This window comes from Anarrhichthys ocellatus, unplaced genomic scaffold, assembly GCF_004355925.1.
Source record: "Anarrhichthys ocellatus isolate YVR2014 unplaced genomic scaffold, GSC_Weel_1.0 scaffold15, whole genome shotgun sequence".
NCBI classification, from domain to species: domain Eukaryota; kingdom Metazoa; phylum Chordata; class Actinopteri; order Perciformes; family Anarhichadidae; genus Anarrhichthys; species Anarrhichthys ocellatus.
The window spans coordinates 6,832,611-6,858,260 of NW_022280045.1; the positions used below are offsets into that span (position 1 = coordinate 6,832,611).

The window sequence follows — 25,650 nt, forward strand, 5'->3', positions numbered from 1 at the left end:
ACACACACACACACACACACACACACACACACACACACACACACACACAATCAAACACTGGTTGTCACAGGTTTCACTCCACTCACTGCTTACTTAAATCCAACCGGACTACCCAGATGGGGTTTACCTGGATGAACTCACATTTGGTCGGGCTGAGGCTTAACTATGTGGAAACCTCTGTTTTCTACTTAATCCTCAACACTTCTGCCTGTCCATCCCGCAGCAGAATGGACCTGCTGCCGGATGTATGGAGGCAGGACTACTGGCTTCCTCCAGGTGTGACCTGGAGTGACGTGGAACAGCTGGCCGACTCTGACCGACCACGACCCCACGACCTTCTCATAGCTCTGCCCCTCGCGCTGGGCTTTGTCGCCCTACGCTACGTGTTTGAGAGGTAAAACACTGATTTCTTTGTTCTGGAAAGATCTGGATGGCGTTATGGGGATATCGAGTCACGGGAAGACAATTAAACACTTATCTGATCTGAAATATCACCTCCAGCCCTCTTTTAAGAAACACAATTATCTGAGTTTTTTTTTATGCCATTTTAATTTGACTTGGTTCCAAAAGCAGTTGATTGACAGAGCAGACACTGTAATCAGGGAAAAAGGCCTTAAGGGAATAAAAAGAGACAGAAATAGAAATATTCTGACCTAAATGGAGGATTCTCTATTTTTTTTAATTTTATTATAGCTGTAAACCACATTTTGTTTGTATTAATTGCTTTTACCACATCCAATGCTTTTCAGATTGAACTTTATTTCCAAAATCAAATGATTTATCAACTTGAAGAGAAACTATAGGTGGTTTCAGAGGGCTTGTTAGGAGTGCATAACAACAGACATTTTACACACACAGATATTCTTCAGGGGTTTTGATTGGCTGATTGCATCCCCAGAGTGTTCACTGTTGTAACATTTACAGCAGTGAAGAGTCGGTGGAATCAGATGGCTTTTTAAAGCTAATTAAAATGTCATTGTTATTCCTACACAATGCTACTTTATTCTGTTGTATTCTGATATCAGATATTTACTCTGTGAGGTATATTATATTTGTTGTTTTTCACATTACGCTTGGTTGTATTCATATTGCATACATACTATTCTACTATACTGTATATACTATACACTATACAACACATTTTTAACACTGGTTTAGAGTACCGTAAAGTATACAGTCTAGCATTGATATATTTGATATCTGTGCACATTTATACGTATATCTTTTTCCACTTCTCTGGACTGTGTCTTGTGCTGTAATGCTAAATTTCTTCCCTGTGATTAAAATTCTTATCTTAAACACAAATATCTGTCAAGTTTAGTGTTGACACTATAAATACATGCACACAAACTGCATTGTTGTCTGCTTTAACACATATATTGTACATACAGTACAGCCATCAGTTATCCTGAAGTGTTTGCTTTAGGCTTATTATGTATGGGGGAGTATGGCTAAACAAGTACAGGCTGGTGCCGGACTGTCCCGCAGGACTCTTACCGTTATATCATCATTTGTGTAAACTCTTTTGTTGCCTCCAGGTTTTTTGCCCCACCCATGGGCAGATGTTTGGGGGTGAAGAATAGATTACAAGTGACTGCTGCCCCCTCCCCGCAGCTGGAGTCGTTTTACACCCAGAGGAGCAGACAACCGACACAGGTTCGTCTGAAAAGGCCTCAGTATTCATGCATTCAATTTGTAGCACGTTTTTCACATCATCCAAAAGAAGTTGGAAAAGGATCAAGGAAGGATGTTCTTAAATTTCTAATAATGCTAATTTTAAGCATTTACTTCCTCGTGTTTGTTGCTGGGGCTTCTTTTTCTGTGTGAAAAGCAAAGAAGGAACAAGATTGGCTGTGATGGTAACACATCCTTCTTCCTGGAAAAACCTCTCCTGGAGGAAAACACTACATTTACAGACGTTATGTACACATTAATTATTCTCTTTCGGTTTATAGATAAACTAGAAATGCTTCCGGAATATTCCTCACATTTATTTTTCTTTATCTTTATACAAAATACTAACAAAGAATATAAAAACGCTTTACTGCCTCACACGACCACATTTAACTAATCCCAGCAGGCCTGTTTGTTTTAAACCTGCAGATGATAATTAATTTGCGTCACCTGTTCGGCTAACATGTTTACTTTTTTATTTTACGACAACACTTTGGAAGTAACTTAACACCAGCATCCATAGTCGATATGATTTATCTGCCTCCATCTGTTTTCCCCTTTTGTCATTTCCTCCTTCATGCCCGCCGCTTTTTGATTACATTATACTTAGTATCTTTAAAGATTGCTTTCAGCTCTCCGCCGCTTTTTGATTACATTATACTTAGTATCTTTAAAGATTGCTTTCAGCTCTCCGTCCCTCCCCATTTCATTCATTTCTTCCTCCTATTGTTGTTTTAGAGTGAAATTGTTCGTTTGATGTTGCTGTGTGGCAAAACCCAGAGGCAGATTGAGACCTGGTTCAGACTTCGCAGGAACCAGGACAGGCCGTCTTTCACCAAGAAGTTTGCTGAAGCTGCGTGAGTGCTCTCTCTCTCTCTCTCTCTCTCTCCACAGCCCCGATCACTGTCCAGGTTACAGATGACTATCCTCAAGAACACTTCCGTCACCAAAAATCCTTAGACAACTGGGGGAAAAGCCTTGAGAACTAGACTTGCAGGATTCACCACTGCAAAAAGAGATCCAGCTATGTTGATAAGTGTGTAGACATTGTTGTAGCGACTATCAACAGAGAGGGTTGACGCAGGGAGGTTTGTCCAACGTGTCAACAAAGATCATCTGTGATTCTTTTTGTGTATTGCAAACAAACAAAACAGGTTTACCTTCCATGATGCTGTCAGATACTGCAGCTGGACTGATTGTAGGGTGGTAGCGGTCAACAGACAATAGGGGCTCCTCTTTTCAGTTACAAACCTACAACTGTTAAGCAACAGGTGCGCAGGTGATTTTAATTACCCACTAAGTCCTGGTGACACACACACACATACACACACACAGTCACCAGCAGTGCCCTAGTGACAGACACACAACCATAACACATTTCTTGCTTCTACAGACTTTCCAAATGTATGATCTGAAGTGTTTTATTTTGCAGTTGGAGGTTCTTTTTCTACCTCACAGCGTTCATGGCTGGACTAGCGTGTTTGATTGATGTGAGTATGAGTTTCAAAAAAGTTGTAATGCAATACCATATGCTATTTAAGATTTACGTTTTATGGCTTTAAAACTATCTTTATCTTTTCTCCACAGAGCCCATGGTTCTGGGACCGCAGGGAATGTTGGCAGCAATATCCAGTTCAGGTGAAGACCTACAGTAACAGCATGCCACTGCTTTGGATAATTAGTGTGTCCTATTTCATTATTAAGATGTGATCAAAACTCCTGCCATTTTAATCTGATTGCTATCAAGTTTGCAATTTCAGTCTCTTTCTGCATCTAGAGTAACTCCCAGCCCTCACAATGTATTTGTTAAACTTCATTTTAGAGCTGCAAGTGATGTATATTTTCACCCCCCCAAGACAATAAGTTCCTTTGTAATAACAACAATTATAGCAGAAGATGGTTTCGATGCATTAACCTCTGGGTTATGGGCCCAGCACGCTTCTGCTGCACAGGCAGCTGGGAACTCAAGCCAAACAACAATTTAGGAGGCCAGTGTCTCGTCCATCAGGCCTCTGGGGCTGCTGGGAAGTCATTGTGCACAAATCACACTGGCACTCATTCTTTTTGAGTTCATCTTCTTCTATATTTGTGTGACGTACAATCAGGGAATCATGAAAGTGTTCAGTGCCTGCCTGATGCTCATCGTAGCATTCACTGCAGACTAATAGTTCGGTCTATAAACAAATAAGTGAAAATGCAGTTACAGTTTCACAAAGCCCAAATGTCTTCTTTTGTCTGACCCAAAGTCCAAAACTTAAAGACTTTAAAGCTTGATGATACAAATCTTAACGCTTAAAGGATGTAACCTGCAATTTCTCATCTATATTTAGAGTTTTGTTCCTCTGTATGCTTACCAATGTTGCTGCTATGGCTCCATTTTTGTGCCACCAGTAAGTGTCTTTGAATCTCTTTTTATTGACTGTTGAATGATGTTTGTACGCAGCCCATGGAGAGAGCTCATTACTGGTACTACATGCTTGAGTTGGGGTTTTATGGCTCTCTGCTCCTTCGGATCCCTGTGGACATCAAGAGGAAGGTGAGGAGCTATAGAGGAGGGTATAAAATAATATATTAGCCCAATGTTTGCTTCAGCCTGGTCATATTTCACAGTTGATGGCTTGCACTTCTGTTTTAATGAGAGCCTTGACTTAACACATGGGTTAATAAGTGACTCGATAATCTACACGTTTGCTTTGCCAGGATTTTAAAGAACAGGTGATCCACCATTTGGCCACCATCTTCCTGCTCAGTTTCTCCTACTGTGCCAACTACATTCGCATCGGCACCTTGGTCATGCTGCTTCACGACTCCTCTGACATCCTGCTCGAGGTAACACGTCATCTCCAATACTCTCCCACTGTCATGCTGCTTTCATGTAACATTGGTGGATCTTAAGAGTCTAATGTCATCCATTCAGGCTCTAGAGCCACAGCTAAACAGGCACATGGGACCTCACAACGATAATTACTCTCTTCAGGGCATGTCACTATAGATTCACCTCCATGTTAGCCATTTGTCTGCCTCTGTGTAGCCCTTCAAACGGTCTAAACTTTGTACACTGCAGTCAGGGGTTCACTCAGTGCTCCCGGTTGTTCTTAGAACAAAAGTATCTAGTCTGAGCAGGCAGACCCTGTTACTGAGGCCTGATAGCCAAAAGCACTTGAGCAGCCCAAGCTGACAACAATAAAGACATACGAATAATGATAACACTTCATATATGTAGTGCATATCCTGTAAGTCTGCTCGTGTTACAGACTCTTTATAGACTGAAAGGACATTAAGCACAGATGCTCATTTTGATCTTGTTGAAGACATATTTGCCTGTTTAATACTTTATTCTAATCCCCAGTCTTCGCTCATTAACTCTTTCTGCCTGATGCTTGACTAATGTTTTTTGGTTACTTTCGCTTTACATATAGCTTCAATTACGGTTTGTATTTTTGCAGTCTGCCAAGATGTTCAACTACGGCACTGGCTGGAGGAAGACTTGTGACACACTGTTTGTTGTGTTTGCTGTTGCCTTCCTTGTGACTCGACTGGTGATTTTCCCCAGCAAGTAAGGTTTACTCTGCAGCTGGTTTCCCATGTTTAGCGCTGAAATACTTAACTACTACTTAACTACTACATGCAGCACGGGTGACTTGTAAGTCTGCTGTCAGAGACGCTTCTTTCAACGTTACTTTTATGATTCGATTACTTACAGAATCATCCACACCTCCCTGGTGCTGTCCATGGAGGAGTTTGAACCTTTTGCCGGCTACTACTTTTTCAACATCCTGCTGATGGTGCTGCAGGCTCTTCACATCTTCTGGGCTGGTTTAATCATACGCATGGTTTACAAGTTCCTGAAAGGCAAGGTGAGAATCAGCAGTGAAATAAATCACAGGGCAGATATTTGCAATATTTACATAGTAGCTTAAGACATGTGGAGTCCTATATTAACATCCAAGATAACCCTGGATCCTCAGCTCAGTCACACACATTAAACTCTGTATCTGCTTCTGTCTCCAGCTGGAAAAAGATGAGCGCAGTGATGAAGAGAGCGAGGTCGAGGAGGAAGAAGACGATAAAGGAGAAGAGGAAAATGCGGATCGAGGAGGAGATTATTGTTGGAAGAGAAGTAAAGACAAAATGAACTCCAAACTGTCGATGCTGACCAACAGCTGTGTCCTAAATAACCTGACCAACCACAGGGCATCTGTAGCCGACAAGATGCGTAAAGCTCAGTAAAGTCCTGATGATTGAAACAGCCACGGTTTACTTATCGAGTGTATGACCGCCGTGACCCTTTACCTTATTTACTACAGTTATGCTGATGCCACTGTGCGTCACACTTAATGGAGAGTGAAATTAGGCAACGTGGTGCTACGTTTCATCATTATTCTCTGTAACATTCTGACATAGCAGAGGATAGTTTCGATCTATTTACTTCTGGGTTTTGGGCCCAGGATGCTTCTGCTCCGCCACTCTGCTCCGCACCCCAGACAGGACTTAAACCCACAATTCCTGGCTCTGAGGTTCAGTGCCTTACCCATAAGGCCACTGGGACACTTTTCTGTAAACACGGATGGTAGTCTGGGAGTGTGACGTACAATTCTGGGAATCATGAAAGTGCACAGTGCCTGTTGTTTTTCTTCGTTGTAGCCTACGCTGCAGACCGTTTACACTATTTGTCAAACAGCAAGCCAACAAAGCACATGTTTGAAGACAAAAAAGGAGTTTCTAACTAAGAAATAGCACAGTAGCATGTAAGACCCAGTATAGACATTTGAATGCAGGAAACACAGTCATGCTATTACTCTTTCTATGTTTGTCTCTTGTGATGATTTAAGTCATTGAAATAGTTGTGTGATACATGTGATACAGTAGAATTACAATTGTTTCATTCACTACTCTTTTAAATCATACGTAGACAGTCCGTCATTGGACAGCTAAAATAAATGCAAACCTTTTTATTTCACAAGTTACATTTCATTAATTGTTTTATACTAATTAGTATTGATGCTCTACCTATTGTTCCTGATTGTTACGCTGTAAATATTTATGATCCATACCACTAACCTGTTTTTTGACATTCTATATATTGTAATATATTTTGGATCTGCAGCTTATTGTTATTTTTGTGAAGCATTCTTTATATTCGTACTCTTTCCTACTTTGTACTGCAACTGCTGCACAGCAATGGATAAATAAATTCCACAGACTGACGCTGTGCAGCTTCTTCTACGGGTAGGTGGTACCACAGCGCCATCTCGTGGCTCACACCAGGTTGACGCTAACAGGCTGGGTGCGATCCTGACATGTTGTAGATATGTAACTAATCGTATCAAAGATGATGTCATTGACTGAGGTGGCATTAAGAGACATATTACACATAAGTACTATTTGTTTGATGAGTTATGGTTAAATATCGTGTGTGAGGGTGGATCCACACCTTTCCCAGTCTAACACGTGATCAATGTTCTTCACGGCTCCTGACATTCTTTTCAATTGGTCCGACAGTCCGAAAGTGGAGAGATGCTGAGCGATTATTTGCTGGCTTTTCGACAGAAGTGAGTGTTGTACTAAATATTATTATTACTAGTGTGTGCAACTAATTAGAAATGTACTCTTTGTTCGGGCTAAGTGGTTCGTTCAGTTTAACTAAGCTCGGACCAGCCCACGCGAACACCTGAGACTGCCATTGCTAGTGTTACCGTTAACTTAGTGGGCTGTATTTAAGTTTACTAGTCAACTATTTTAAGCTAACTGACAATTATATAGCTCGCGTTGAATACTGACTACAGTATAATAACGTTAGCTTGACGCAGCGCACATGTTAGCGCACATGAGGCAGGTTAGCTTTGTGTGGTACGATATAAAACGTTCACCGTTTAAAGTTAACGCTCGACCACATGTAACGGTTTCCCTCCACGCGCATTTTAGCCTCTTGTTGGTGACTATATTTTAATGCCTCTAATGATTTTATCTCTTTTAATTTAAATTACATTTGTTTATATTTCGCCGATGATTGGCCACCTAGCGGTGGAGAAGTTAAATGCAGTCAATTCGCTTAACCCGAGGTGTCCACAAGGGGGCGCTCTTGTATCGGTGATTAACATGATGACGTGAACCCCGATATTTCCTGGTGTATTGTACAGTACAGATATTAGTATTTTTATATTTTATGAGGTACAGCTGCTGTACAGTTGTCTCTGTGGCGCAATTGGTTAGCGCGTTCGGCTGTTAACCGAAAGGTTGGTGGTTCAAGCCCACCCAGGGACGGAAATCTTTTCTCTTTTCATATCTATTAATTTAATTCCCCGTTTTATTACAGTGATGATACATTTTGTGAGCAGTCGCATGCACGTGTAACTAATATCCGATCGTTACCGCTAACATGTTAGCACTTAAGATCAACACCAACCTTCCTTCATCTGTGCAGATGTATCAGCGGACCAGATACGGACGCTGGATGAGCTTGTTTCCCGTGCTGAAGCACAGTATGGGGCTCATCTAGTTCCTGTTTTGCCTTACCGCTGGTGAATGGTCTCGAAGTAAGTACAGATTTGATAACTTCTTAAGTGATTGTTTTTGTTTGATTGTGGAAAATACACAAAAGTGTGAGTTAAAAGTTGGTCTATTAACTATGCTGTGTTTTGTTTTGGGCTGTGTATAATTGTGTTTCACCCAACACTTGCGTATTGATGTAGTATTTGAGCTTTTATATGTTTTCTTTATGTAAAGTATCCTATGTGAATAAAGTATAGCAGATAATCAATACCTGGATAATCAATAAATATGAGGAAGTAATATATGATCAAAAGCACAACAAACAATCCTAACAAAAGAGTTTTTCTCAGTTTGCTTTTACTGTGACTTCTGTGTATTTATTGGCCCGTTTTAGTCTGACTGACACATTCTCTGGCTTCTCTCTAGTGAGCAAAGATGCAGATTTTTATGAAAATGCTGACGGGTTAAATCCTTACCCTTGAGGTGGACTCCAGTGACACCATCGACAATGTGAAAGCCAAAATCCAAGACAAGGAAGGTACTCTTTAGCCTGAGCACATGTCATTTGATATTTAATATATTGTGTCATCAGCTAGGGTGACGTTTTATTAAAAATGTCCTTACATGCACAGATTCATGTGCAACTATGATTTCCCAAAAACAAATTGATAAATCAGAGAACCCATTGACATTATCTCTACATCATCTTTCTAGTGACTTTGTTTATTTTACTGGAATTAGAGAGAAGAAATTAGATAATTTCTGATAAAAACTGCACTTGGCATGTAATCACATTGTAGATTTGTTGGTAGAGTTTAAGTGCACAGTAAAACATTAAGAGGAGCGGTGGAGATGTGATTGGTATTGGCTGTGTGCTTATAAAAGAGAAAACGAGATGAAGACATTGACACGTTCATGGATGAGAGCGACAGGACGACGGCGGTTATTTCTGCTCCTCTCATGCAGGTGCTGTGCTCCTTTACATCCTCGTGCTGTCGACTGCCGCACCAATCACGTCGGACCCAAGAAGAAGCTGAAGTAGACGGCTGGAATCAATATTGCCAATAAAACATGTTGACAAGCGAGATTGAGTAATAGATGGTTTCTTAGTTACAGTTTTCTTCACAATGTTTTGCTGGTTTGTGTGACAAATTCAGACCAGTGGGCGTGTTCTGTGAACGCAGCAGCTCCAATAGACCAAATGACAGCATATTGACACATTTTCAGCACGTTTCTTTCACCTTATCAACCTGAAATCATAGATGACACAGAAACCGAACATCACGGGTTGGTGTGTCTACATGGACAGTATAAACCTGGGAAGGTGGACAGACTGGTGTCCATAGTGTGTGAAATCATACTGAGCGCTTAGGTAAGCGATAGTTGCTTCTTTAATACTCAAATTATTTAAAGATGATGTAGAAGTATCAATATCATTACTTCATCACAGTGTCAGTCCAGACGTGATGACAGGTGAGCAGTAAATAGGATCACGATGGATCTGATATGAAATCTGAGAGCTTGGAGGAATCGTTCACGAAAATTGACATAATACATTTTGGTTTAAAAAAAACAAGGTGAATTTCATTTGCTGCAGGAAGATGGGTTCACAAACGCAATTAAAAACCATAAACAAAAAGAAAATTCTTTAGCAGGAATGCCATGTTCACTGTCATTCACTAGAAGCTGTCCAGTACAACAACAGTGTGATCCGAGGGCCACAAAGCACCCTTCACTGGAGCAGTTGGGGGTGAGCACCCTGCTGGAGGAAACCTCAGTGGTAGAAAATAATACAAGAAGGTGAAGTAGAGCATCACTTCCACGAACACATTCATCCTGCACAGCTGGGGATCGAACCAGCAACCTTCAGGTCACTAACCTGCTTCTCCAACTCTTACAGTGCAGATACACATTTCCATGACATTACCTGGAGACTAAATCAGTGACAAACACACAAAATCAATTTGGATTTTGTGGCTGGGTCTGTGAACCTCTAAAGGTAAATAATATAAATCATTTAATCAGAATGCTGAAACCATTTGGTGGATTGATATGGTAGGCATAAAGGGGAACAAAACTGTTAACACAAGGAAAAGGGACATAAAAATGACGGACTGAGTGTATTCTTTGCTTTTATTTCCAAACTGCGATGACAACAGCTCAAAGCTTGAGACACAGACTGGCATGATTATCAACAACCATCCATGAAATAGAACAATAAGGCTTGAAAAGATACACGCACACATAGCATCATGTTAACCAATAGAGTCTGTGTGATGACAGACTTTCATCGCTCTTCAAACAGTCCAGCCACACTCACAAGGCGTGTGGCACTTTGTCCACAGCTAAAGGTAACGTGCTGAGAAATGACAGAAGGCAGAAGATGTCTGCTGAAGTTCCATGACTGCGTCTATCCTGAATGAGTTACTACGTCAGCGGATTGTTCAGATACGATGCACGGGACCATTATTCAGACGGGACCAGTTAAACTTATCTGTATTTCTAAGTGATGACTTTTATTTCTTGTGTTTACTTAATAGCTGTAGCGTTATCAATTTATATCACGTGGAAAACTACTTATTTATCCTAAATGTAATTACTTATTGCATCATATCTACTTACAGGTTACTGTCACGAATATTAGGTTTAAAGGATTCTTATGAGCTTAAATGAAGATGTGATAACAGACTGAAATACCTCATCGATGACTCTGCTCCTCACATTTGATCTTTGGTGTCACTATTAAGCTCTAATGTTTAAGTTGTGTGGCATACATTTTACTGACACATACATATATGCACAAATCAAACGTTGTGGAGTGTTAAATCAGTAATAATTATATATTTTAGGCAGGCTGTTAAATAGGCAAATCTCTCTGAAGTCATTTTGTCTTGTGCTCTTTTTCATTTGCATTCACTTCATGGACTCGTTTTGCTCTAAAGATGTTAAAATATCACCTGTCAGTTTAAAAAAACAACACAAGGCCTCTTATTCATACTGACACTGCATTGCCATTTGGTGTACAAAAGTCACACTTATGAAAAACTACAAGCACCAATTGTATTAAACGTCTAGCGGTGTTAAGCACTTACCTTAAAGTTGGTTTATTGCATTGAATGTTACCCTTGAAAGCAACATGAAGCGTTACATTAGACTGGACAAGCAAAACCACGTACTCCCTCCCTGCAGCCGAGGTGGTTCTTGTGCTTGAAGAGGACAGGGACCAGCTCCATCTTTGTTTACTCCCGCGCTGCATTGGGCCACAACATATTTAACCCCGTCATCTGTTCCATCTCGGGTTGGATATTGACCCATTTTCCCGCTCATTTGTCTATGAGTTTAACCAGACTCTGGCGAAGATCATTGAGGTCAAAGATCTTGATGTCCAGAATTTCGATGCCCCTCTGGATTTCAGAGTCCATGCGATCCCGGTCCTCCAGAGAGTTATTCAGGTTCTGCTCTGAGTTCTGGATGCGGCGCTCCAGCTCTGCGTTGCGCATCTCCGTCTCCTACAGAGAAGAAGAGGCTGTTGATTATTCCGCTGTTACTCAACAGAAGTGTGCATAATGTATGAAAGCGTACGGTACTTATCTCACTCCTACCCGTAATCTGTGAATGGCCTCATCCCGGTCGTGTTCCATCTCGTGGTACTCTACTTTCTTGCTTTGCAAAATGTGGATTTCCTGGAAAAGATTTTTTAAATTTTTTTTTTTAAAAAGGTACACTTTGAGTAGCGGAATCTTTCATCAACACCTGTGATGAACGTTACAGCTCCCCGTCTCCCAGCTGATGATGGAAATGGAACAATAAGCACCAACCTCATCTTTGGCCTTCAGCAGGGCCTCCAGCTCCTCCAGGGACTGGGTCAGCTCGTCTTTCAGCAGGTCACTGGGGCCATGGCCTCCGTGGGCCTCTAATTCAGACACCTTACAACACACAGAGTCATATTCAGCATGTGGGATATTCACATGGAAATCTTAGCATTCAGTATTGTTAAACATTAAGGCCTAAATTAAATTAAAATGAAGAGAGACTAATTATTCGCTTGAAAGTTTACCTTTTAATTTGAGTTCAGCCAACCTAATTGAAAATAATTCTCGATACTCGCTCTCATTTTTGCTTTTCTTTACCGATGTCTGAATTTGTTTTTCCATTTGTGTTTTATTATTTCTATAGCCTCACGCGTTTTTAGTTTTATCCACACGTCATTTTTTCTTCACTATCTACAAGTAAATAATGTTACAACTTTAACTGGGATTCATCAACAGGCAGATGAATCGTGTTATCAGGTGAAATCCTCACTGCTTTGTCATCTGGGTCTCATGAATCAGAGAAAAACAGAAGGACAACCTCTAAGAGACAGAGACAGGCTGGATTATTTCAAACCATGTATGGCTGAGACTCGAGGAGCGGTAGAAAGAAGAAAAAAGAAAGAGAAAGAAGCGAGCGGATGCCAGCTCCCTCTGGTGATTTTTCATTTTTCCTAACTGGGGCATTGAAAGTAGGATATTGCTGTCCTACAAACCCCTCTCCCTCTCACACCACCCCAGAGACGTGAACCATTTCCAGCCAGCTGGTCCCCTTCCTCAGATAGAGGGAACGAGCTCGGTCCAAAGGAGACGGAGACAAGGTTCTCACTCGTATGAATTCATTTGTGGATGTGGACCAAAACGGTGGAAACTGTTTCTTGTTGAAATACCAGACGAGTGAGGGATAATTAAAAATGAGTTATCGATACTGTAAAGCTGGGCTGTAATGGAAAGTTATCAAGGTATTAAAGCATTGAATCAGAGAGGTTTGTAATGGTCAGCTTGAGGCGAGGTCGCTCCCAGAGGAACCAGCTACCAGCAAATGAGAAAATACCTTTTATTGATGAGTGAGGATAGAGAGGCCAGAGGCATCTGAAGTCACTGGAACCTGAGAGGTAATTTAAGTGTACAACACACCTAAGGTTCTGGGTATTTAGACCGAACTCCCTTGTGGTGAAACGTGACATTGCCGTGTGCCTGGTGAACCGGGTTCAACCAGCAGGGGAAGACCTTGACTCAAGCTCTGGAGGGAAACCGCCTGCAGCACAAGTCTTGTCAACGAATGATTAAGTGCGTTACCAGCCAGTCCTTTTTATATTTTGTTACACAAGTGGGTTCAAATCAAGGAAATTAAGTGACGAGCCAATCAAAACCAGCATGACCTCTCTCAGCAGCAGAGAGCGGCGTGTGACTCGGTCATTACTGAAACCAACAGAGTCCGGTCAGCATCACCTTGCTCTTGTTTGTTTGAGCGAAGCTGTACTTTAGCAATAATCAGAGTGTCTGTTGCTGCTGCAGACGTGATATGTATGAAATCCGGGCACCTTTTAGGTACCTGGGTTTCTAAAAATTGCCCCTCTTGATTTAACACCTATGTATTTTTTTATTTTTTTTTTCCAAAGTAAAGCTCAACTAATATGTGACAAGATATATTTGAATTACTTTTAAATTAGGAATAGATTTTTGCTAATTGAGTGTTCAGGGTGTGCACGCTTCAAAGTGCCCTCTGTACCTGTCAGACACAGGAGAGGGCTCACCTGCTCTCTGAGTCGGTCCGTCTCCCCCTGATACGCTGTCAGCTGTTTCTTCCACTGCTCCACATTAGCATTAGCCTCGTGCAAAGCTGCCACCAGTTTGGTGTTGCTGTCCTGCAGAGTGAAGAGCTCTGCATCCAGGTTCATCTCACAGATAGACCTGAAAAACACACATATTTACATGATGCATATAATATTGTAAATGCAAGCCTTATGATAATATGGCTTGTATGACACATATTTACTATACATATTTGAAGCCAAACTCTGTCTTGTGTAAAACATTGCAATATTGAGACAAATGTTTACTGAATACTATAGCTACTAGAGATGTTACTGCTTGACTGTTGGCCTGGTTAACACAAGCAGTAAGCTACTATAACAGTGTTAAGAAATCCATACAGCAGCCTGCAGCAGCACACCCACTGTCCAGACTGAAGGTCATTTCACAGTTCTTATAACAAAGCAAAGATGCACGAATTCAAATTCCCAGAGAGCAAACAAGACCAAACTGTTCCCGCGGTAATCCTCTAATCCTGGAGGGCTGACTATCGAAAAGTCATCTTCATCAAAAGACTGAATGTGACACTGAGACTATTTTTGAAAGGAAATTAGAGTGATGACACGTCTCTCGTAAATTTAATCAAATAGTCGTCATTAACCAAGTTTATTGCGAAGTAAATACGGCACCATAGAGTCTTCTAGTGTAGTTTTTCCCCTAACAATGATAATATCCTGCTGACACTCATAAAACGTTGTGAGCATGAAGCGTCACTTGTGGCTTAAAGCTGAATCGTACATGAGACTGCATTTTGAATGTATTGAGTCCTAATACATGATACAATCATTGTATTACAATCACTGTATTACAATCACTGTATTACAATCATTGTATACTCTACACTCACAGGTACAACTATAAACCACTTGAATCTATACATCACACAAGAGACATGAAATCATTTAATGTCAGCAGTTTCAATGGTATTCGGTATAATCTGCAGCTTCTCTCTGTTGATTCGTCTCTTTTACATCGAGGAAGCTTGAGGTTGTCCCATGGCAACAGTCTACCATGGTAACCATTAAGGAGCAGCTTTGTGTTGTCATAATTGGACCGCAGGATGTAAAAGCATCGTGAGTGGCTCAAACCGGCTGAATGAGGAGATGTTTACGAGCTTCATCTGATGTTAATAATTAGTGAAACCTCAACAATGGCCTCTCCGCGGACTTGAAGAGCTTAACAAATCGAATAACGTCAAACTGTTACGAAGCCTCAGAATGAAAAGCATGTTAACACTTCAGTGAACTCTGCTGGGAACACGGACGTTAAAGGTAACACAACAAAGGTGCGATCAATAGTATCGATCGTACGACATCTGTAGCAACCTCGTGCAGTTTAGCTGATGTTACAAAATCTGATATTCTCTTAACTGCAATGTGAGTACCGGCAGCATCACCAGGATGATTCATCTGTTTGGTGAGACAACTATTGGTACAAACCGGCCCAATTACTAACATTTCTGTCATCAATTTCTGACTAACTTGATATGAAATCACATTCCTTCTCAACTATTTGATTTATAGCTTTCTAAATAAAATACTTTAATGGCATTATGTGGAGACATTTTGGGAAATACACAGTACTTCGCATCTCTTTTGCCAAGAATTAGATGAGAAGATCGATACCACTCTCGTATGTTCTCCATCCACTGATGAGATGTGGCTGAAAGCTCCTTTTATGTCCTTATCTATTCATGAAAATCACTTATTCTATGATGAAACATGAACATCTGAGGTTAGCACCTCAAATGAAATGTGCTTATACATAATTAAAAATGTTCTTTTGGACAGATGGAGGATGAGGTTTGTTTGCAGTTTCTCTGTGGTCCAGTTTCTGTTTATGTGTAAAGCATCCAGTGTTAAATTAAAATGCATTCTATCAATGCCATCAACCCACTCTTAACAACTTGCAAAATCTATGCATGTATGAAACTACTGTTTCCATAGTCAAACATTACAATTAAAGCACAGTTCCACACAATTTTTTCTCAATGCAAGACTTTTAAAGTAGACACACAATCCCCAAAGTGAAACCAGATTCTTAACACCGACACAAAACAAGCAGAGAAGGAGAAGAAAGTGTTTGTGCTCCCTTCAGTTTCCACTCTGATGTGACGTGTGTGTGTGTGTGTGTGTGTGTCTGCATAACTCAGTTACCCTTCAGAGAGCATCTTCTTAATGCGCTCCTTCTCAGCGGACAGGGTGATGTCCGCGCTCTGGCTGCGGAACAGCTTGTCCTCGGGTCCGTTCACACACATCACCGGTGGAGACTGGAGTTCATCAGAGAGGTCCTGAGAAACACATCAGTAAATGGACTCTACCGGTAGCACACACAGCATGACAACACCGAGCGGTTATTCAGACAGAAGAGAGGCGGCTTCTTTTTACGAGGACTACCGTCAGATCCTAATCGCTTTCACATTAAAGTAAAGTGAAGATTGCGCAATGATTAAATCAAAAACACATTTAAACAAAGGAAAGCTATGCAGCAGAACTAGGATGGACTCATGGTGCTGTGAGATGTATTATTCTGATGAGCCCATCACAGCAGGTGTGAATAAATTCAAAGTTCAGAGACTGACGGTGATTTTCTTTGTATATTTGCTCACATATTTCCTTTTTCTTCAGTTTCTGTTTTGTGTGGGGCCAAAAAAATTACTAATAATACGTTCTTTTCAGAAGTTAGAAGATAAAACAACGACAGACTCACCTGTGAGTACTACAGAGGAAATCCATCAGGTGGAGAGAAAAAGAAAAAAAACACACAAAGAAACATGTCATCACAAAGCTCACCAAACAAAGACCTCTACAAGAATATCACAACCACAAGCAGTTATGCACTGAGCAAGCATCAAGCGCAAACTAATTGACGCAGTTGGCAAGTGTCGGGAGCGTCTCCAATGCGTTCATCAAATCGATAAAGACGAGGAGCGAGAGACGTCACTTGGAATCTGTTCAGCCGTAGAATTAGAAGGAAATTGTCATGTTCCTCGTGACCACGCAGATGTAACTGATGGGTAATTATTCTCTATTGATCTAAAGAGCCCTGAGCCGACGACATTTTCATCATTACAGTGTTTGAGTCAGAGGCTTCTCGGCAGCATAAGGCAGCGTCGCACCGCTGAGCGGCTCGGGATAATTTTACCATCGCCCTAGTTTCCCTCACTTCGTCTTACCTCTGAGACAAGTGACCCAGCTCGTCTTTCCTGTCTCTCTCTCTCTCTTCATCCCTCCTTTGATTTAATAACAGTGGCCCTTTCTAATAGCAGAACTGCTGCAAAGCAACAGAGGTGCATTCATCTAACCTTGGCCAATACCTCCTCAATCCTAACATGACAAAGATGCATCACTGGATGTTTCTGTGAATCGTGACACTGTTTTCTACACTTTCTGCCTGATACCTGCAGAGGCTTGCTCTACTTTCATGTTTTATTTTTTATTCTCACCTGTGGAGCAGCGATGGAGAGCGCCGTGTTGGCCAGTTCTTTATCCTGCGACTTCTCTCGCGCCAGACGAGCTGCATCTTTCACCTCCTTAAACTTATCTGAGAACTTTTCAAAAGGAGGACACGTTTCAGGTAATGAAACATTAATAATGCAGCACTCACTGGCCTCCAGACACCTGGAAGGATTGAGAGGATTTGAGAAATAAAATGGATTTCCTAAAGTATTAATCAGCACTTTGTGTTCTCGTTCTTTGTTGACATTGGGTTAGTTTACCTGATGCAGCTGTTGCTCTGTAGCAAAACCAAGTCCGTACACAGTGTTGGCCCGGCTGTCCGCCCACTGACCGAACTTCTGAGACGTCTTGGTAAATGTCATGCTGGGTGTAACGGTGCAGTTGATGATTGCCTGTAAATGCAGGGATAACACACAATTCAGGTGGATCCACTGCAGTGAGTAACAGAGAGATGAGGGGGATGTAGTTCACCAGCAGATCCAGACAGAACAAATCAAATTAAATGATTAATTAGCATTCCTTATTTAAGCTCACATTTCATAACTCTAGGCTTTCAATTTACTATGTCATTCCAGACCCGACAGCACTATTATGGACAAACTGTAATTTTTACTGATGCAGGAAAACAGCAAAGGTGCAAAAGCAAATAAACTGATGAACTACGATGAGTAAAATATTTTTAAAATCAGTTGATAGATTCCAGCGATACTCTACAACATAGTAACAACAACAGTGTATCATAGGTATCAGATAATTGATTGAATTACCTAAAATGTTCATTTATTTTAAATACATTTAAATATTGTTGAATATTCACATTTTGGATTTCTCCTTTTGGAGACTGCAGCAGTAAATAACAATAACTACTGCTGAGAAGCTTGATTATATATTTTCCTACTGTAATTTAGTGTCATTGTTTGAACACAGCACCTACATAACCCTTCATATTTGACATGTTTGTGGGAAAGAAAAGAATGCAGGGAAACATCTGTGCTTGTGGTGACATTTGCGAAGCAATATGTTTCCTCTGGGATTCCTGTCGATAATCTATTTTGAAGCACTTCCTCCCTTGAGACACGTTTGTTCTTTTGAATCTGAATCAAAAACTGAAGCTCTGCCGCCTCACAATCATTGTCTTATTGTTCAAAGCAAACTCAGAGTAGAGGCAACCACCCCCCCCCCCCCCCTCCACATGAGAGGAAAAATGATTAGAGCGGACCTATTTATAAACCTTTTTACGTCATCTCCAGCCTGAAAAAAATGGACCTGATGTAAAATCCAACAATTGCAGGGCAATGGCAGCTTAAGAGCTTTTTCGTCCTTCTGTCTTCTCCAAATAATATTGACATGAACGCCACAGTCTGCGGTGAAATGTTTGACACAACATGTTGGGCAGCGGCGGCGGCAGCAGGGAAGATTATTGTGGAAGCAGACACCAGTCCTGGCAGGATTGGGCTGCTGAGCGACCAACTGCCACCTCGCACAGCCTTCTGGGAGTCAGAAATGTGGGTCAGACCAGAGGTGCTCAGAGGAGATCAAATAGACCCCCCCCCACCCCTCCCCCCCTCCCCAGCGATTGATGTGGCCTCTTCCTCATAATCTAAATCCACAGGCCTGCGAGAAAGACGCTCTGGCTGCTGATTTGTTGACACCCACAGTGGGTTTTATACACTATACGTTTCTTATTTCTTCCACATAATAACACTACTTTGAGAAAATCCCTCAGAAATTGGGTGTTTTGATACATGGTTCACATTTTAGCTCTGGATGTCAAATCTACTGGGACTATTTGATGTGTCTTTGTAGATCATTTCAGGATAGTTTCTTTGTGGAATTTACACATCTCTCTATCATTTCCCTCCGCGTCACCTTGGTACCACCCACGCTGATGATGCGGTAGACGTTACGGTTGGCATCATAGAAGAAGGACACGGTGACGGCATGTTTGCTGGCGGGGATCCAGTTCCTCTTGGTGGCGGGGTCGATCTGGAAAACATGGGCCCGGGCGCTGAAGATCGGCTGCTCCCTGGCGGAGGAAGCACAGGGATGATGATGATGATGAGAAAATTGTTTCTGTATTTGGAAATGTCAAAAAGCAAACCCTCTCACACATCCGGTATATTAACAATGGTTTAGAAGCAGCTGAATATAATGTAGTTAACTTTGATGAAGAGGAGGAAGTTCTGCACATTCTTAAATCGTGCGAAACAAGAGAAACAGTATTTTGCATCGACAAGAATGTGTTTTTGCTTCGGATTTGAGCATAAAAACATTTACACCGCCCTCCATTAAAACCCATTATCATGCAACTCTGTTCAAATTGTGTCTCTCTTTTGTTTAAAAAGGAGATCCTTCATTATTTTCCCAATGGTACGTCTCCATCTGTCTCGCTGCCATCCAGGGACAGATGCTGGAATCCTCCTTTGGCTGTCTCCCACACGTTTCCCTGCGTCGTTCACCATACAGGGCTGTGACTTAGCTGGCAAATCATGTTGACTAAAAAGCTCTGGACCCTCTCCCGAGTCGTTCACCCTCCACCCTCTGCTCTGCCCCTGCCAGTATTTGCAGAGATGTATCCTGGATACAAGGTAAATATATCAAAGCAACAAAGTCTCTAGTGTTGGGAGGTGGTTTAGCCACAGTCATGTGGTATGAGGAGCAAGACTGCTAAAGCTCTTTCTCCCTTTTTACCTCCCTTGTTCCTCTTCAGCTGGTGTCCAGACTGTACATTTACAGCACTGTGCATTCCCACACTTTGATTTAAAATAAGAGTCGACAGCCATGCTGGTGCTTTGGCACAGCAGTGCTTTGTGGTAAGTGCTAACGTCAGCATGGCTCGCAATGACAATGCTCACATGTTAACGTTTACCATGTTCACCATCTTACTTGGGCGTGCTAACATTTGCTAATTAGCGCTTAACACACAGTAAAGCTGAGGCTGATGGGATTAGTTTTGCAAATCTGGTCATAAACCAAAGTATTAAGACACATTTTGACCTGTTAGCACTAGAGGCAAATCACCAAAGTCGGTAGGATACATCCTCTTAGGACCACGACTGTCTCATGGAACATCTAATAGCTGTTGAGATACTCCAGTCTGGATCAAAGCGGTGGAACGGCCAGTCGACTGACATTACCGTCCATAGAGCCACACCGCTAAAGTGGCAAACAACATGAATAACGTAGCTAAATAAATCCTTGACACGCTCACAGATCAATGTCAATGTGACGGCCGATCAAACTGGACCGACTATCTCACTGTCCATGTCTTCATAACAAATATGGCACACAGGAAGCTCCAGACATGCAGCGCTGAGGTGTTCGCTGTAAACAGCTTCTCTCTGAAATGTCTTTCAAATGTGGGAGTTTTTCCGGTACAGACAATACTGACATTGATAAGACTCTCAATTGTACGTTGCAGAGGCTGTTCCCAATAGAATGGCATTATCGTGGCCAGTCATTGTACATTTATATCTGACCCCATTAGTGACACACAAATCCAATAATGGTCTCTCTGTGTGTTTGTCGGCGCAGGAGATTATGATAAAAGAAAAAGCATAATACGGGCTCGTACATACAGTGTTTCAAGGGCCGACTGTAAAGATGTTGATGTGAACGGTGGCATTTCAATGGCTGATAGTCTGATAATAACTCGCACTATGATTCTCCTTCTCATCTCACAGTGAGCCTCCCTGTGATCAGTGGATCTCCTGCTGCAACCACTGATTCACTGATCTGAGGTCTGACTGGGACAAGACAGCGATGAGTGCAGTTTGAAGCTGGGAGTGAGATTTGTTCTCTGGCTCTCTATAGACATACATTTAACTGTAATATTAGAGGGAACAAGAAGCAGCACAACTTAAAGACACATCAAATATTTTAAAGGAGCACTCCTTTGCACTCCCATAAAGTTGAGCGGCTTGTGCGACAGATTAAAACAAGAAGGATCAAATTTGACGCAGCAGAGGTCGAGATATCCTGACTTTTACTCCCTGTCATGAGTTAAGCTTCCTACAGTTCCCAGAATGCAATTCACCAGCATCTTTTATTAGACTTCCCCTTCCTGTTAAATACCCTCATCTTTCAACCTCCATGACCCCAGCTTAAAAAAAGAAAAAAAAGGTTTCAGTCAAATATTTGAAGCCTATGTCAGAGTGACCCTGACGACATCATCAGTCAGTAGTAATGTAAATATACAATATTTTACTGGAAAAAAGCATTGAGCTTTATTTGAAAATGTTTTTGTTTTTTTATTACATACTAGTGTATGTATGTGCTTTATTTCCATTGTTGGAGACCACCTTGGACATTATATGTCGGCTGTTCATATGAAGTCAGGTGCTGCTGGGTTTATACACCGAAATGTTTGATTTGCTGTTTATTAGTATGTCTGAATAATTCCACGAGGGTCGGGTCAAGTAAATGAAGAAGAAAATACACTTTTAATTCATTAACTGACAAAACTGGGGCTGCAACTAACCGTTGCGTCTAAACCGGCTAATCTTCAGTCATAGTTGGTGTTCCGTCACTCGACCTTCATCCTCAGCAGATGGATGTGGGCTACCAGGCTGAATGGGGGTCTTTAAGGATAACAAAGCCTGGTAGTGATTGGACGGGGGACGCAGCTGCCCCTCATGATGAACCACTACACTAATTCCTACCACAATCCAGTAGCCACAATCTGCTTTACTGGGTTTCTCCTGTCAATCTGGTCTATCTAAATCTTTTAAAACCAGATGGTAAACATTAGGACGCCAGATCTCTCAGTGAATGCAAAGTTGCTACTTTTATTTAGCACCAATCCTCCAGTTTTGCCAAAAGAAATGAAGTGCGACCACACCTTTGTTACTACACATATATTTAACTAATCAGACATTAATTGTAAAGAAAATGAGCAATTTGATCCTGCTTAGTCCTCTGCACCATCGCTCATGGGCCTTTTACAACTGCAATAAACTAAAGAGAGCACTAAGAATTATGGATCAGATAGTATGAGCGCTCTGGGGCCACAAAGAGGAAGAAGGTTACAGAAGATCTGCCAAGTGTGAAATGACCCCGCTGAATCTGTGTCAGTACAAAAGAAACCACAACACTGCTCCACAGAAAAATCCTTTGATGCGAAGCAAGTTCCCTATATCTGCGTTTCAGAATTACAATAACATGAAATTATTACCATTACTTAACTTTCTTCAAGTTAAGACAGACTTTCCACTTTTTTTCTATTTCAGGTTCATGTGGAGTGGTACTATATCAAATGTCATATGGACCAAGATGTTCACACTGACACTCAAAGTGTCCTTACCTTTCTCTGTGGTGAGGAAACATCTTACAAGGTGACTGAGACTTCTTTTCTACAATACAAGAGAGAGAGAGTTCAGCATTCATTAACCCAACAAGTATTTGATCTGGGTCAAAACGTGAACAGAGCTCTTTGCCATCAAATGTCATAATCACATGTCGACACACTTACCCCATTTCGGTGTAAACCCTTAAGTGAGTCTGTGTTGTATCCAACAATAATTCCGCGCTGCTGTCGGTGTTCCCGTCTCCTCTTTCAGTCTGAGCTACCAGATGCTTTTCTCTCCGGGGGGGGGCACTGAGCCTGCTGCAGCCCGCAAAGTGTCCGCAACCGTCCTGTCCGGGCCACCGGCGTCCACCGGTCACCTCTGCGGTGCCCGGAGAGTCACAACCCGGCGGAGGCAACACTGCTTACCTCGGTGAGTGAAGCGACCGCGGTGCGTCGTGCGTCCATCTCCTCCCAGATAAAGAAGCGGCTCTCCTTTTCTCCGCCTGACCTCGTCCCCCGGTGGTCTGATCTCTCCTCTCTAGTTCTTCAGCTCTTCCACCAGCCGGCTGCACGCGTTCAACAGTCGGACACGGCCGACAGTAGGGTACCACCTGCTGGTTCTACAGGCTCCGAGCACCCGCTACAGCTGCACGAGGCGGTGGAGCAGGGAAAGTGTGTCAACCTGCCTGCAGCCAATGAGCCTGCATGTGTGCATACTGCAACCTGGATCCTATAGGTCTGCTCTGCGCTCACAGTTTGAAGGCTTAATGAAATATAATCCCCAGAGAAAAGTCATGGCCTAAAAAGACTTAAGAATCATACTGCAGCTGTAAAACAATGTTGTTGTTTTTATCATTAGGCATTATTATAACTGCAATAGTTCCTATTTGAGAGCATTTCATGCTAATAATAAGAATCCATCTGCAACATGAGTGAAAAACAAATAACAAATTCAAGAGTGACGTCAAGCTGAATGAGCAAAAACAATGAGCAAACTTTAATTTTCCATGATTATCAAGAGGAGCATTTTAGTGAGCATAATCGTATCACTACGGACATCGATCAGCAGATACACAAAACGGTGCAGACACAAAACTTTTTCACTTCAGTTCTAAACAGCAATAAGTCAAACAAAGACTTTCAGAGCAAAAATGTACAAGAGGAAAACATCCAACTCAAAAAGTTACCTTCAAGTCACAGGACATGCACAAACTACTGTGTATGTGTAGGTGAGGGATGCAGTCGACATTTATTGGTATTTTACTATATTCTTTAAAAGACTTTGACTTTAAATACGGCAACAAATGAGTGCTTCTAGCTAGTAATGGTGATCTTATCCAGAGGGTAAACAGATACTTCTCTACAGACAAATTCATAGAGAAAAGTATTAATAATGTGATGTCCTACGCAGTAAGATGTACTGATGCACAGCTGCTTTGGTTAGTAGTTCATTATTGTGGGAATAAAAACATGGAAAATAGCTCGTTAGTGACACGTTTTTCAGAAATGTGTTGAAATCCCTGTAGCTGCTTTTTCTTCTCTTTCATTCTGTACGAGCATTCATGACGGGACGTTAAGCTTATTGAAACCAGCTTTAGGTCAGAGGTCAGGTAGCTCGTAGTGAAAAACGACTCCAGGTTTGACAGTGATGTTTTCAGTGCTGTGTGTTTCGATGGCATGAGAATATAAGTAGTTATTACACCTCATAAGATAATGAAATACTGATAGAAACAAGCTTAATGGAAACGTCACGAGTGTCCATCTAAACTAAAGCATGTGCAGGTGAAACTAAAACACAAATGTTTATCAAAGTTACAGAACAAACTAACTGTTCAGCCCATGACATGATAAACTACTACTAAAGTTTCACACTTTACTATAAGTGCAAGACTTTAGGTCAACAAAGGTCCAAATAAATAATAAAAAATCAATAATAATAAATAAGGGAAGACCACAATGTTACACTCGGTTCATCGTGTCTTAAGAGCTTTTTCTGCCAAAGTTCACAGTGCACGTACAACGTGTAACCTCTTGAGATGTAATCATGGGGCTTTCTAAAATGTTAAATATCATTCACTATCATCTCACACGGTGAAATCTATGATCGAGTTTCTCTTAAACACATTACTGAGATGTGGCATTTAAAAAGATGTCACCATCCTTCGTACCGGGTCCATGGGCATGAAAACTCAATGTCATGATCTCTTAATTCACTTTACTGCGATAATCCGGTGCTTAACTTGCACATAAAATAATCTCATGTATGCATGTTTTTTGAACTTTTGGAGGAGTCTTTGGGAATAACTGCTCTCTTGATTTGGCTTATTTGATGCTTTTAGCTATTCATGCTCAAGATGATCCCCGTCTGCTAGCTTTAGGGTCAGCAGAGAAGAATGGCCGCTTCCTTCAGTTATAAGCTGGTTATGGTGTTCACCTTCACTCTTTTGCAGCACTAAGAAGACACATTTAGAAGAACAAAAACTAAATTGTCTCACTATACTCATTATCTTTGGAGCTCACCTCCTCAGACCTGGAGACAAAGATGTTTTTCTTTTACATTTATGTTTTTAAAATCTAATTCCACCACTTGTTCTTTGCACCTTGAGAAACCTGCGTTGAAAGACGGCCGACTACACTAGCTTGCACCACAGAGTACCTCAATGAAAACAGCCTTTATTCAGAAAACCTTCCAGCTCAAAGCTGAGAAAGAAAATGGAATCATCCGTGGCTACGTAATCCTCATATTTCATTTGATCTCTTTGAGGCACAACACCACACAAGCACTTTTGAGTTCACCTGAATAGCCAAACGGTGTTTCCACACTCTTCTCTCCTGGATTGCTTAGATGTGATCAAATATCAGAGCCTCAATTCAAGCCTTTGAGTTTAATAGTTGCCGTATCAACTGCTTTCAAGGGTTGTGTCCCCTTTTGTTTCCTTCCTCACTCTCCAAGTCACAGAAGACGTCCGGTTGAGTTAGCTTGGAGGACATTTGTGTGAGACACTTTTTCTCCATCTTTCTCAGCTTTTGGAGCAAGATTCCCAATCATACCACCTGGAGATCTTAGAGGGTTCAGGGACACACGATGGACAAGATGACACAGCCCCCCCCCCCC

General features: G+C 41.5%; 2 protein-coding genes and 1 non-coding gene across 11 annotated transcripts in view; 2 read left to right on the top strand and 1 right to left on the bottom strand.

Moving 5' to 3' along the window:
* Positions 1-6,875, top strand: part of LOC116387495 (ceramide synthase 2-like) — a 15,220-nt gene extending 8,345 nt beyond the window's left edge. For 3 of the 7 annotated variants that reach the window (XM_031854663.1, XM_031854661.1, XM_031854664.1), the window contains 10 exons: positions 227-394; positions 1,539-1,656; positions 2,413-2,531; positions 3,107-3,164; positions 3,262-3,312; positions 4,118-4,210; positions 4,375-4,503; positions 5,121-5,230; positions 5,378-5,531; positions 5,686-6,875. In XM_031854663.1, the coding sequence (XP_031710523.1) occupies positions 227-394; positions 1,539-1,656; positions 2,413-2,531; positions 3,107-3,164; positions 3,262-3,312; positions 4,118-4,210; positions 4,375-4,503; positions 5,121-5,230; positions 5,378-5,531; positions 5,686-5,904 (1,219 nt within the window). In that variant the 3' untranslated portion in view covers positions 5,905-6,875. Of the gene's footprint in view, positions 1-70; positions 395-1,538; positions 1,657-2,412; positions 2,532-3,106; positions 3,165-3,261; positions 3,313-4,117; positions 4,211-4,374; positions 4,504-5,120; positions 5,231-5,377; positions 5,532-5,685 lie in introns of all 7 variants that reach the window. The other 4 variants (XM_031854665.1, XM_031854660.1, XM_031854659.1 and 1 more) reach the window with 2 other exon arrangements.
* Positions 6,876-7,864: 989 nt separating this feature from the next.
* On the top strand, positions 7,865-7,938 carry trnan-guu (transfer RNA asparagine (anticodon GUU)). The gene has a single exon. It is a non-coding gene; the product is annotated as a tRNA-Asn (tRNA).
* A 2,737-nt stretch (positions 7,939-10,675) lies between these two features.
* LOC116387499 (homer protein homolog 3-like) lies at positions 10,676-25,648 on the bottom strand. 3 transcript variants are annotated; one of them, XM_031854671.1, is made up of 11 exons: positions 22,719-25,648; positions 22,551-22,599; positions 19,133-19,274; positions 17,509-17,640; positions 17,236-17,340; positions 16,500-16,508; positions 15,947-16,080; positions 13,733-13,889; positions 11,985-12,092; positions 11,769-11,849; positions 10,676-11,675 (listed from the first exon to the last, which is right to left on the bottom strand). In XM_031854671.1, exons 2-11 carry the CDS (start codon positions 22,571-22,573, stop codon positions 11,490-11,492), a joined length of 1,077 nt encoding a protein of 358 aa, XP_031710531.1. In that variant the 5' UTR covers positions 22,574-22,599; positions 22,719-25,648; the 3' UTR covers positions 10,676-11,489. The 3 variants fall into 3 exon arrangements, with proteins under 3 accessions (XP_031710531.1, XP_031710532.1, XP_031710529.1); XM_031854672.1 differs by having other exon boundaries at positions 15,947-16,059; positions 19,118-19,274; XM_031854669.1 differs by having other exon boundaries at positions 19,118-19,274.
* Positions 25,649-25,650: the final 2 nt, after the last annotated feature.

What these genes read in the sequence shown, in the direction of transcription:
- LOC116387499 (XM_031854669.1), bottom strand. Translation starts at nt 22,573, where the DNA reads ATGTTTCCTCACCACAGAGAAAG. An exon ending in TCAGCGTGGGTGGTACCAAG is followed by an intron (nt 17,641 to 19,117) that starts GTGACGCGGAGG and finishes CTGCATTTACAG; the next exon opens with GCAATCATCAACTGCACCGT. An exon ending in CAGAGCAACAGCTGCATCAG is followed by an intron (nt 17,341 to 17,508) that starts GTAAACTAACCC and finishes CCTTTTGAAAAG; the next exon opens with TTCTCAGATAAGTTTAAGGA.